Source organism: Neolamprologus brichardi, chromosome 5 (genome assembly GCF_056152115.1).
Source record: "Neolamprologus brichardi isolate AB-2024 chromosome 5, ASM5615211v1, whole genome shotgun sequence".
Classification (NCBI taxonomy): Eukaryota; Metazoa; Chordata; class Actinopteri; order Cichliformes; family Cichlidae; genus Neolamprologus; species Neolamprologus brichardi.
In genome coordinates, this window is record NC_142108.1 from 8,484,920 (window position 1) to 8,498,212 (window position 13,293).

At 41.6% G+C, this 13,293-nt stretch overlaps 1 protein-coding gene across 1 annotated transcript in view; it reads left to right on the plus strand.

Moving 5' to 3' along the window:
- The window catches only part of adamts9 (ADAM metallopeptidase with thrombospondin type 1 motif, 9), a 40,094-nt gene that overhangs the window by 23,495 nt on the left and 3,306 nt on the right, over positions 1-13,293 (plus strand). The window contains exons 27-37 of the mRNA XM_006784605.3: positions 150-311; positions 445-621; positions 4,990-5,160; positions 6,668-6,844; positions 8,979-9,149; positions 9,367-9,561; positions 10,021-10,150; positions 10,489-10,583; positions 12,298-12,392; positions 12,540-12,673; positions 13,056-13,147. Coding sequence (XP_006784668.2) covers positions 150-311; positions 445-621; positions 4,990-5,160; positions 6,668-6,844; positions 8,979-9,149; positions 9,367-9,561; positions 10,021-10,150; positions 10,489-10,583; positions 12,298-12,392; positions 12,540-12,673; positions 13,056-13,147 — 1,599 coding nt within the window. The remainder of the gene's footprint in view (positions 1-149; positions 312-444; positions 622-4,989; positions 5,161-6,667; positions 6,845-8,978; positions 9,150-9,366; positions 9,562-10,020; positions 10,151-10,488; positions 10,584-12,297; positions 12,393-12,539; positions 12,674-13,055; positions 13,148-13,293) is intronic.

Consider the following 13,293-nt stretch of genomic DNA (forward strand, 5'->3'; position numbering starts at 1 on the left):
CACTGATTTAATACCGCGAGGCTGAGAATATGTTTGCTAATCGCTGCGTTTAAACGAAGCATAAAATATCCACTAAACTCTTTTACACCTGAATAATGAGGAACTATTTTTGTGCCCTCTTATCTCTGTTAAAAAAAACACAAAAACAGTGCTCCAGCACATGTGCAGGAGGCTTCCAGCGGCGTGTGGTAGTGTGCCAGGATGAGAACGGCTACCCTGCCAACAGCTGTGAAGATCGCAGCCGACCCAGCGAGCAAAGATCCTGCGAATCGGGGCCATGTCCACAGTGGGTGTATGGCAGCTGGGGAGAGGTAAGAAGGACACACTAAAGTAGTCTCACATAAGACAGGCATATTTTGACATGAAAACATGGCGGTCAGCTCCTTTTTTTTAATCCACAAACTTGCATCTATAAAATGCGACCTCTCTGTGTGCCGTCCTCAGTGCACGAAGCCATGCGGAGGTGGGATAAAGACAAGGCTGGTGGTGTGTCAGCGTCCAAACGGCGAGCGTTTCAATGATCTGAGCTGCGAGATCCATGACAAGCCCCCAGATCGTGAGCAGTGCAATACTCAGCCATGCCCGTCTAACCCCCACTGGAGCACAGACCCATGGACCTCGGTACGCTCATAAAAAAAAAACAAAAAAAAAAACAAATACTCTATAACCGTTTTTTATTGTTGGTTTTTTTAACCTCACATATGTTCAAATGCATGTAGTCTTACTCTTTCACAAACAGTTTTAAAGAGGCAGGTTGACTGTGGTGCTTTTACCCTGGAGATGTCACACTCCAGCTTTTTACCTTTAACCCCCTCCACTTACTACTCCCTCTCTGCTGCCGGCAACTGGTCAGTCAGTTTTTCCTCAAGACATTTGGAAAGATTCATTTCTGTTGCACTTGAATGGCAAACATGTGCTTAATATGCCAAAAAAGTACGACACACACACAAAAAAATAATACTTCAGTGACAGCTGTGACCGTAAGAATTTTCTTCATGAGTAGTTAGAAAACTGTTGTTGAGCCTCGTACTAGTTTTCTCTTCTTTTTATTTTAATAATTCAGGATTACGTTGTATCACAATCAAAGTTAGTTTTGTAAAATATTGTTTTTAAAAGATAATTTATTGAGAGATGTTTTCCTTTTTATCTCTTGTAAATAGTATTAACTTTTAAAAAGTGTCTTATTTGGTGTCTTAGCTCTTTGTATTCGCACATTTAGCCAATCATTGTTCATATGCAAATACTGATGAATGTTTTTGTATATCAGGAATATACAATATGCTGCCTTGTTCTTTTATTATCCAAAGAATGGCCCACGATCTCCACGTATGAGGTGCTACACGATATAGTCGATGTTCTGTTATGAACGTAAAAGGCATCACCTTACATATTGACTGTATATGGGCTGTATACTATATATACATCTTTGTACTATATGCATCTATGAAATGGCTATTATATTAGGAATTCAATTTGTTTTAAGGCACATGTAGAGAAGTTACTAATCTTATTTAGACACTTTATTTTACAGTTCATGTATCTACCCCCCTGAAAGCAACAACGCTGTTGTCCCGTAATGACAATGACAGTGAAGGAGACATACGTCAAGTCAAAAGTGCCTGAAACGTCCAGTATCAGTAGTAAACACCAGCGAACAGTGGCTGTACTGCCACTGTAAAATAAAGTGTCTCTTTCCGACGAGTTTGTGGTAGTTAGGCCGGATAGCCATTGTATTCCAGTTTTGGGTTTGCACCCAGAATTCCTTAGTGTGGCCAAAACAGTAGTTTTAAATCCTTCAAAGGTGCTTAATATGAGTGTATTTATGTTATGTTAGTTAATGTTTGCTTTGTACAGTAAGTACTTGGAGTTGCTATATATGCTATGCTCAACAATACCTCACTTGGAACAAAACACAACTCAACTAGCCATTAAACAATGATGACCTGCATAACAGTGGTGCTTTTTCCAAACAAGGGAGATATGAGATATAAATATTTTTTCAAAAAGAGAACCTTTAAATTTTTTTGGTTGGTTAGGTGTTTATTGTGGCACGTTGCCTCTTCTGTACTTTTTTTTTTTTTCCATGAGCAGTTTGCACTGATCTGATTGATCAGCTAAATGCAAAGTGTATCACAGATCTGATGAAATAATGTTTGAATTGTCTTTGACTGTCTCACCTTTAAGAGAACGGGCTGTTAAATGTCATGCTTTGAAACATGTAATACCTGTGACCACAGGGGAAGTTAATGGTGTTTTGTATTCAGAGCTCTTACTCTGAGCCAACCTAATGTGTCTACCTCAGTCTCTGTTATGATTGCCCCCCCTGCCGTATCTTGCTCTCCCTTGCACTGGAGGGATTTTGGCTGGCTAAGATTAAGCATGAGTTGTCGATGCTACCCTGCGCAGATGCTGGCCCTAAACACAGATCTGTAGCGCGTGTCATCTCCTGCCCCGTAACGCTTAACATTACTGTGAGGACGGTTCAAACTGATCCAGAATCTGTGGTTAGGGTCAACTTTGCCTGAAGCCCACCCAGTTTACTTCTCTTGGTCATAAATGTCTGTACCAACATCACACCTTATTTTAAGGGCCTGTTAACACAGCAGTGAGTACACCTTTACCACACGTCATTTACTAATGAGAACTTTTACTTGTAATGACTCCCACGTGTGATTGTAAGGCAGCACAAAACCAAATCTAGGTTGAATCAGTGAAAGTGGAACACAATAGTGAATTATATCATAATCCCCTCCAGTTTCATTTGTCAGTCTAAGCAGTCAACCTCTTGTCGCAGAATAGCAGTATAACACAAACACTATATCAACAGGCTCTTGAAATAAGTATAATGTATGTCTCTTATTCACAAATGGCAGTATTAGTCTATGTTTCAAGAATATTTCTGTATATTTATGTAATTACTTGTATTTATTGTTCATTCATTATAATGTTATGTCAATATTTAAATTTTTTTTTTACAGATTTGTTGGATTTCTGTTCATTTGCAGAAAAGGTTACAATTAAAGTGAAGTAGAGGTACTATCGAAGGCTTTTTTTCATTCTTGGCTGAATAAAAAGGTTTACATCACATACAGCGACCACACCGAGGTCGCTTTAAATTGAGGGAAAGACACGACTTAAAACTTGCTGGTGATTTGCACTGACTGGCTTTTAAAAATAAATGAAATGCTGAAATTGCAGTAACCGATCCCTGTGCCAGCCTTTAGCAACATTCATTAATGCTAATAGCATCAGTGCTTGCAACACTGTACTCCTGCTGCTAACCCCCATATTAGGATTTCACCAGCCCAAGCTTTTTGATAATTGCAGTGTGTTCACGCAAAGGAAGTGGCTTTTATTGTTTAGTGCTTTAGGTTAAAAGATGAGAAAAGAACGCTTGCAAATAGGTTATAAAGAAGTTCTCTTTTCCCGAGCGTTACCCTTGTTGTTTTATACGCTCAGGGCTTCTGTTGACCTCTGTCAGCGAGTATGTTCTCACCATGTGTCAAGAGTTCAAAGCTGTTTCCATTAAGGTAAATCTCAGTCCTGCGGGACAATGCCTCGGCGTACTTCCCATTGCATTTACTGTGCTCATTCACTCTTAATGCACGCTGAGGCTTTTTCTGGGAAGCTCGGCTATGGAGTTGCTAGCGCCCTTTGCCCCCTTTCTGGCAGGCCCCTCTGCTCTGGTCTAATGCGGGTTAATGACAGTGGACCATTGTGGGGGCCTTTGACAGTGACTTGAATAAAAGGTGGCGTCAGCAAGACTATTCAGTGGTGCATTGGCAGGTCAAAGGTCACATTTGATCTAGTGAGGGGCCCCATCCTGATTCATCCCTTCAGCACAGACAGACTTGTGGGAAATTACTCGTGATCTAGATTTAGAAAAATGAAATAAAAGACAAAAGCCAAACAAAATAAAGTGACATTGGTGGAGGGCAGATAGATGCCATTCCACAGTGTAGACCAAAGATCTGCCACTAAATTTCATGGGTGGAAATCGTCTTCTCAGCTATGTTTATACATCAGCACCGTCAGTTATTTTACACCAATATATGAAAAATAGTAATATATGCTATAATAGTAATATATGAATAGTACATGCGATAAGCATGTACTATTCCAGTAAAGACACACAAGCGTAGCAGGAGAGTGTAATTTTATGATGTGAAATGTTACAAAATTTGAACAAAGTCTCCTTAAAATAACCACACTGTGTCGATATGACTCACGTTTGTCTTTATTGATTGGATAAACAATTTACCTGCAAGACAATTACAATAAATTAAGTACATTACAAAACGCACTGGCATGCCTGCGTTTATAACGGGGAACAAGCACTTTAGTCGTCCCTCCTTTTACAAGGCTTCCTACCTTTTCACCTCCTTGAATGAGGCGAGGGGTCACAGCTTGTTCCTGTCCGGTACAGTCCCTTGCTGATCAGGACAGAGCCACATGCTGGGCCACGTACTCGTTCAACTCTGAGCCTGTCGCTTCTCATCCATCCCCACATGCAACGCCCCCTTTGATTATCCAAGCACAGTCCAGCCCAACTCACTCCTCCCTTAGTGCTGCTGTGTGTGTGTGAGTCTGCCTGTCACACTGAGTTAGCTTTTCAGTAACGCGGTGAACCCGGAGGTGAAACAAACTGCTGCCGGGATGATCAGGCACGCTTTACCATTGGACCACCTCTCCCCATGTAATCGGGTCTCACATCCTTTTTTTGTGAGTGACAAATAGGGCCCACGAGTTCACAAATACTAATGAGATTTTTTTCTTCATTTCTTGTTTATTACATCCCATTTTTAATGCTGAATAATCAATTACAGTTAAACTTGATATCAACAAAATACCCCCTCAATAAAAACAATAAAAAGGAAATTTTTAATCTGAGTTTCATTGCTTTGAAATGTGTCACTTTTTACGCTTTCTGCTTTAGGTTAAAACATATTTCACATGCTTCTTATTGGCCTCCTTATTTCCATCTTGCAGTGCTCAGCCTCCTGTGGAAGAGGCTTCAAATCCCGCAAAGTGAGCTGTGTGACCCGGTCAGGACGCCCTGTCCCAGAGGAGTACTGCCAGCACGTGTCGTCCAAACCCAGCGAGCGGCGCCGCTGCAGAGGTGGACGATGTCCTAAGTGGAAAACTGGCAACTGGGGGGAGGTAGGACTCTCTGACCCAGCCATTAAACACTTCTCAGCTATTTGTTCTCACGGTGCCAGACATGTTGGCTTTGTTTCTCTCTCGTAGCCCCACTTTAATACTTTACAGCTTACAGGCAAGTATATCCATATGTGTGAAACAGGCCACAGCTGAACCTGACTGCCTTCATGGACCATGCTAAGCCACTAACTGAGGCGTGATTGCTTTTAAACATCACATGGCGGTTTGCCAGGGTGGAGCCAGAGTCTGAGGTGGTGTACACTGGTGCTACTGTACCGCCGTCCACCAAGTTGGGCGGCAGGATGGATGTGCACCCCTTCCTTTGTATTTGAATTAGAGCCAGTGTAATTCTACCCCTTTCATCTCTATAGCTTCTTTTTCTGTGGTCCTCAACTTCCTCTCATCTCTGTCTCCATTCATCCCCTCTCCCACTTTTTCTTCCATGCCCTTCTTTCTCTTTTTTTAAATTTTATTTTTTGCCTCACCAATGGGAACCACATGTTGGTCTTTTGAATGTGCTACTCGAGGCAATACACTCGCATCATCACGCCAAACAAACTCAACAAAGTGCACCTGGTCGTTGCCTTTCAACACCTTTTCTCTCAATAGGACAGAGTGGACTGAGCACACAGAAACATCTTACATGTCAGAGAGGATGTGCGTCCCCCTCTAAACAGCTGTGGAGCATGACGCAAGGAGAAAATGATACTCCACTCGAGGCTCTTAGTCAAGCACAGCACACTGGAGTGCCTCAAAGTTCAGCTGCTTCACTGAGTTACAAATAAATGGACACATAAATATGGCTGTAGTAAATGCATTTTTATAGGTTGAGCTCCAGAACACACAAACCGCCTTACACCTCCATCCCTTTATTTGTCTCGAAATCATCTGTTATTACATAGGCGTTATGTGATCCAGGAGCATTACATTGATATCAGTGAAGTGCGGTCTGTCTGAAAGGACACAAAAATTGGTTAGTGTAAGATATCGTCTTACAAATATATCTCAAACAGTCAAAATAAGACAGTTGTTTTACGTTTCAGTTAAGGTTAAGGGCAGAAAACGACAGGCATCCCCCCACCTCCCAGTCTCATTCATTTGACCCTCTACACGATGTGCTCTGTATGTCAGCAGAAAAGACGCTTTCATTTCAAACATGCTGCTCTAGATTAAACACAGATGTGCCAAACCACTTTCCAGACTTCAACTTTGATTCTTTACATATCTGTAGAACTGGCATTGATCTGATACAGCCTAAATGTTTACACAGACGCTTGGTTGCTTTTATCATTAAAATGTAATTTGCATAGTCTTTTATTATTATTGTTATAAAAGCATCTACCTGACATTACAAATGAATAAAATAGCCATTTTGGCAAAAGCATTCCCATAAATAAATACTTTAGACTAAATCAGTTATGAGTCTTTTTATATAAAAATATATTACAATGGATAACTACTAACACAGATTGAATGATTGCAAAGCTCTTACCTGCCCTGTCTTTAGTGTTCAGCGTCCTGCGGCGATGGCATCCAGCAGCGGGAGGTGTTCTGCCAGTTTGAAGACCAACGGAGCTCGCAGGAGACCGGCTGTCCCCAGCGCTCCCGACCAGCGTCCAGCCAGAGCTGCCGGGTCACCGACTGTCCCTCTCGCTACCGGTGGAGAGAGGACGACTGGCAACCAGTAAGCCAGTAGAAGTCTGCACAAACAAACACTGCAATCTGCTTAAACAAGTAGTTCTAGTGCCGCGGATGAATTTGCTCTGACATATCTGGGCAAGGATGAGAGTCTCTGCTTCTGTAGGAGGCACAGCTGCCTGTCAGGAGGCCAAAGGGGAGGGGAGCAGAAGAGGCAGATGAAAATCAGGCAATCCCCTTTTTGCCCCTACCCCAAAATAACTCAAGTTCCTCTCATTAGCGAATTAGTCTATTTACTTAAACTCAAAGACGACGCAAAAAGTATTCAGTTTGGCAAAACTGTTAATTGGCACTGAGGATCCAATAACCAGTCAGATGGTTATTCTAATCTATACTCAAACAAAAGCGCTCGAAAATTGGTTGAGAATTCAGTGAGTTGTAATGATTTTCATTTACACAGATCTGCCTGTTACTTGCCCCATTATTAGTGCCAGGAGGGAAATGTACTCTTTACTGCTAAGAGATGGAGTTGGAGATCTCCAGGGTGGAAATGTTACCTTTCTTTTGGATATATGAGATCGAATGTGACTTACCATGTGCTGCTCAAAGTGACAAAAAACCCCTGCCTTCAGAAATCATAAAACAGTAAATAAATAAATAAAAAGAAAAAAGTCAACTTTTGATGTGAGCTTTTATTTAGGAACTATTTTCTTTCTTCTCTGCTTCGGTCAGTTTGGATAGATGAAGAGCAACAGAGAAAAAATAAGTAAATGATTTTGTGGTGAGCTGTCCCTTTAATATTAACCATTGGTGCAAAGTAATGATCAGCTATTTTCTGCAGGATAGAGTCTGCACATGTTTGCTGTTTATTAGAACGGGAAATGCGCCAGGAACTCCTTCTTCACTTTGCTAATGTGATGGTGAATGTGCGTCACTAAACAACATGAAATGCCTTTCTGAAAGAAAAGTCCAATCACTCTGCAGAAGTGCTCGGAGGTCCCTGCCTGGGTGTCCCATTTAACAGCTGGAGGCAGTTAAAACATTTCAACTAGGAAGTATTACCGTGTTTTAGACACACTGTACCCACACATAAGATAGTTACATCTCACACAGGCAGTATTTCTTTCCCTGCCTTGTACAAGGACAGGACACAGTATCCTGTCTCGGTACATCTCAGAATGAAATATAGTATCTTTGGCTACCTAAAACCTGAGTACCTCTCAGCACAGCACAACTCGCTATGATAGATTAAGGTAATTCAGTTGTTTGACAAAGTTAAAGATATTAAGAGTGAAAAAGACCTGCTGGTTGACTGCTGAGTGTTTCTCACACATGTGGAAGCCTTTCTGGACCTTTGATAAATCTTTATGACTCTAGCGAACTTGAGTGTTGTAACATCTGAACCAGCACATAAGCCCCTTTACAAGGCATTATTACAGTAGTTCCATGATTAAAAAACCAACAAATTAATCCCAGTCACCTCATTCTGCTGCTCTTATGCTTTTAATACTGGCCACGGTGACTTGTGCAATGGCACGAAATGGTGCTAACTGGTTTTTATTGTGCCCATTTTGCTTTTCCAATCTTTGAAATGGAAATGTATCTAGTATAGGTCAGGGGCTGATCACACAATTCTGCACTTACTATTAGATTGTTACACCCTGATCATAGATATCTGTCTCTCTTTCCAGCCTTGTATACCACAAATCTCCTCAGAGATATATTAAGCTGTGCTGCTGATCTGCGCTAAAGCAGCTCTGTTTAGAAAATATACATCATTTATATTAGGTCTGATCTAATGAGCTGTTATAAAAGAATGGGATGAATGGGTACCATGCTTCAAGTTTTACTTTCAAAATAAGAAGATGATTGTTGTCTGACTGTAAGAAAAAAGCTCTTTTTTGGGCCAAGGGTCTAGGTGTTGAAACTTCATCTATGATCAGACATGTTGTTGGCACGGGATGTGAGCACTGTGTTTTCCCCTCCTCTTAACATCTGTATAGCCCAAAGCAGTGCTTAATGACTGAATGCCTGCTTTGCTTGAACTGGAGCTTCCTTGCTGTGTGTGCATTGTATATTGCAACTTTAATTTGGCAGTGCCACAGAGTTTCCAATAACACCGCTCTTTTTCTATTTGTACCCTCTGTGAAAGATTGTATCCTGTCTTGTCTCCTCTACAGTGTAGTAAGTCGTGCGGATCGGGTCGCCGACAACGAGCCTTGAAATGCGTGGACCACAACCAGCGGGAGGTCCACGAGATGTACTGCGTGAACCAGATCAGACCCCCAGAAATAGAAAGCTGCAACACCCACGCTTGCGAATTCATCTGGATTACAGGGGAATGGACTGAGGTGAGAGTCAAACAAGCAGACATCTAGACCATGTAGTGTCGGTCATTTTTTTTTGTCTTCAGATCTTAATTGTAAAAGTTGTGTTTGAGTTAAATTGGTAATGCTTTGCTCTTCAGAACGAGTATGCAAATCACCACCTTTCAGTCCAACGACGCGCACATGATGGAAAGTACACTGTTCTCTTTTTTTCATGCCGGTGATTTATGCTACCCTCCAGTGCTCAGCCAGCTGTGGCCAGGGCTACCGCCAGCGTCTGATCTCATGCAGTGAGGTGCATGTGGAGAATGACAACTATGAGTATGGCCATCAGTCTTTGTCCAACTGCCCTGGGACCCCTCCTGAGAGCTACATGCCTTGTAATCTGGGCCCGTGCCCTCTGCTGCAAGAATGGAGGGTTGGAATCTGGGGACCGGTGAGTGAGTCTGGACTGCCTAATGGGACTGCTAAATGGGATATAGTGATTTATCAGTTTATCAAAGGCAGATTGATGTCAATCCTAAATGCATGATAAAATGGACTGTTTTTCACCTCGCCAGGCATGACTATTGACATTAAATTATAATTATATATATATATATATGGAGAGAGAGAGAGAGAGAGATTTTTTTTTTTATAAAATTAATCCAAAATATATTTACTCTTTTTTTTAGTGACAATTCATGGCTTTCTTTGACATTAAAACAATAGCAGTTGGCTGATTGTATGTGAAAAATCTTGTCTTCAACTAGTGTTTCAGCATTGAGCTTAAACACTGGTCGAATGAATCATGTCCATTTTTTAAAAAAAGTGACACTTTGAAGACAGAATTTCTGACAGACTTTCACCTGCAAGAATTACCTTCGGACTGTTATGATAAGTTGCTTCCTTTCAGTGTTCAGTGACTTGCGGAGATGGAGTGACAGCGAGGACGGTGCAGTGTGTATCAGCTGGTGGTCAGAAAAGCGACGAGTGTTCCCCAGATGTAATGCCAGGAGCCAAAAAGGTCTGCAGGAATCCAAACTGTGAGTGCTGAGATAAAACTCCTTTCTTTTAACAAAGGTCAAGACTACTAGGATTAGACAAAATCCAAGGAATGGCTCAACACGACCTAGTCATTTCAGAAATCTGGACTTTAGTGAAATATTTATGAGCCGAAGCAAACATCAAAGATTTACTGTTTAGCCTGTTTGCTTCCCCACGGTACCGTGGGACATCAAAGCGTGAGGGGTGTTTCATTTTCTTTGGTCCGATAAAAAGATTTGCCCCACTTGATGTGACTGCCAACATTTGCACATTTGTGCACCGTGCGAGTCCGTATCCCCACAGAATATTTATTCATTTCTTCTTGTGTTTCTCCAAGGCCGTTTGCCTTCTAGCTGTCAAGAGATCCAGACCATGAATGGCCCCATGCCAGACAGTGAGCATTTTCTCAGCATACAAGGCAAAACACTCAAGGTAAGATAATATCACATTATTACACCACAACTGCTCAAAGCACAGTGTGAGGCCACAACTGGTTTGATTAATAATGGGAAAACACAGCTGAAAAGTAGGTTGCTCTTGAAATATTTCTATCTTACCTGTATATTATGTTTTTTATGTTAATTATTCCGTTTCCTCTATCCAAACTGTAAATAATTCAGACCCTGTCCGTACAGGGATTTTTGTGGATTCTCCAAATCTTTTAGAATAGCATGTACCAAACAAATCCCTTAAAGTGCAGCGAATCAGTAAATAAAATGATGATACTGACACAACTCAGGACTTTATTTCTTGCTTGCTAACATATAAAATAGGAAGTGACAAACTATTTAAAACATATTTGCTAGTTAAAATGAAGGACACATAATCGGTGAGCATTTCACCAAACAGAAAAGACTTTTCTTTGATTATTAAGCTTTACGTAGTGAAGGTGCTCACACACAGTAAAATATACAAGGCTGCGAGCTCCTTAACCAGCGCAGTGCCCCAGAGCCCACGCAAATTATCCTGAAGGTCTTCCCTCCTGAGTTAGCTCGCCGTGTGTGTGAGAGAGCTCAAGGTCCCAGCCTTGTGCTGCTTAGGAAGGCCCAGATGATTTGTAAGTGTGTGGCTGCCTGTGCTCATAAGTCCTACGTGACGCTGCTGCCTGAACCTCTCTGCCCCACCTCTACTTCTGCACCTGAGCAGAAACCCCCCACCACCACACCCATATATGCATATCCGTCCGCTCCACATCCCCCCAGTTGTGTTTGTCAGTGCATCTCTCTCTGTTGGCTGTGTTTATCAGTGTAGTTTTGACTCCGTCAAGAACAGTTTGAAGCCAGGTTGTGGTGCATCTCGTCTAGTCATCCTGATAACGCTCGCACTCAACTCACAGTCAAACTCTCCACTCATATTGTCAGTCGCCTGCACTGTGTCCTCTGCCCCAGCGTCATGAAAAAGGAGCCTCCCAAATAGTTTGGTTTGGTCATTGTGTTTTACAGAAGACAAAGATCTTAAAAAATCTTTATATACCAAATATATACACCTTTATATTATTTAAATGATGGTGTTCCAGCATGTCTTGAGGAGAGATCCTACTGGAAAAAGTTCTATCACAGATTGTATATAAAGATAAACTTGGCTCCCAGGTGTGGAAAGTGAAGCCAGAGCAAAAGTGCATCAAACCTGCTTTCTGCTTATTTTCCTTGAGTGGAAGCTAAGAAGGTTCGATTTGAGGATCAAAGAATGCTCCTCTACACTGCTCACATCTTTGATCTCCTCACGTGCACACTTAACTGTGCCGGCTGCTTAAAATCAATTCTCACTAAAATCTTTAGGTACTTTTTGGACACTGTGGCTTTGTATATGAGGTTGCAAATAGATGTAGCACTTTTCATGTAACACAGGAAATCTGTCTTTTTGTCTGACCATTACATACTATCATCTGCCAAAATATCCACAAGCTCTTGCAGGATTTAGGGGGTTTTAATTGTTCATTTTTACATTTCTCTTCTTGTCATTTTTTTCAACTCCTTACGAGTGTTATTTTTATTTCTTTCCTCCCCTCTGCACCTTGTTTGTACTTTGACAAATCTTCCTGTATCTTCCTATCACCTCTATGCCTTTCCTTTACCCTTCGCCCCACCTCTGGTCTCCCTCCTTTACTTACCCTCTTGCTCCTCTGCTGCTTTTTTTCCCTCCTCAGGTCTTCTGTGCTGGAATGCAGACAGAGGCTCCGCGGGAGTACATCACCTTGGCGACGGGTGAAGGGGAGAATTTTTCAGAGATCTTTGGCTTCAGGTAAACAGGAGGATAACAATAAAAACAGCCATTTTCATTACAAAAACTCCACCTGACTCCTGGCAGTGTTATGTTCTCTGTAAATGAAGAAATTCCATGGAAGTGTAAAGTTAAGCTAAGGTATCTGGCAAACGTGTGTTTTCCCAGGCTCAATGACCCCACCCAGTGTCCAGCCAATGGCTCTAGAAGAGAAGATTGCGACTGTCGAAGAGACTACAGTGCCGCTGGCATCACCACCTTCTCCAAAGTCCGCCTGGACCTCAGCAAGATGAACATCATCAGTAAGTTGCCCACAGTCTCACAGCATCCTGTGCAAAATGTTAACTCCACATTACTTCAAAATGAGAACTTCCTTTGGCATTTAATTATGTTCATGCTTGCGAGGGTTAATGGGCTCAAGATGTCTTTAAGGTCCATTTAAGGAACACATAATTACAAGGCTTGAGGGGATTAAATGAAACTGCTCTAACTGGATGGAATTATACTGATATGAGTTTGGCTCAGCCTGAAACGCAGGCTGGATTTATAGGTAAATAGCATAAGATTTGCTCACCATGGCAGATGCAAGTCACGATTATTAAGGTTCATTCGAGCTACTATAGCGACTAATACCTAGAGAGACGTTTTTAAGAGATCACTTTGTTGCTTTATCTTGATCTATAGCTACAGACTGGCAGTTTGCATTTACCCACCAAGGCAAGAGTGTTCCATTTGGTACAGCTGGAGACTGCTACAGTGCCGTTCCTTGTCCGCAGGTGAGGATGACGACATCTATTATAATTATTTTGCTTTTCATATCAAGAAAAGCCAAACTGTGGAAAAAAATAGATAAATAAAATGTCAAATAAACTGCTCAGCTGACCAAGGACTGCTTTTCTTATTATCTAATATCTAATCTATA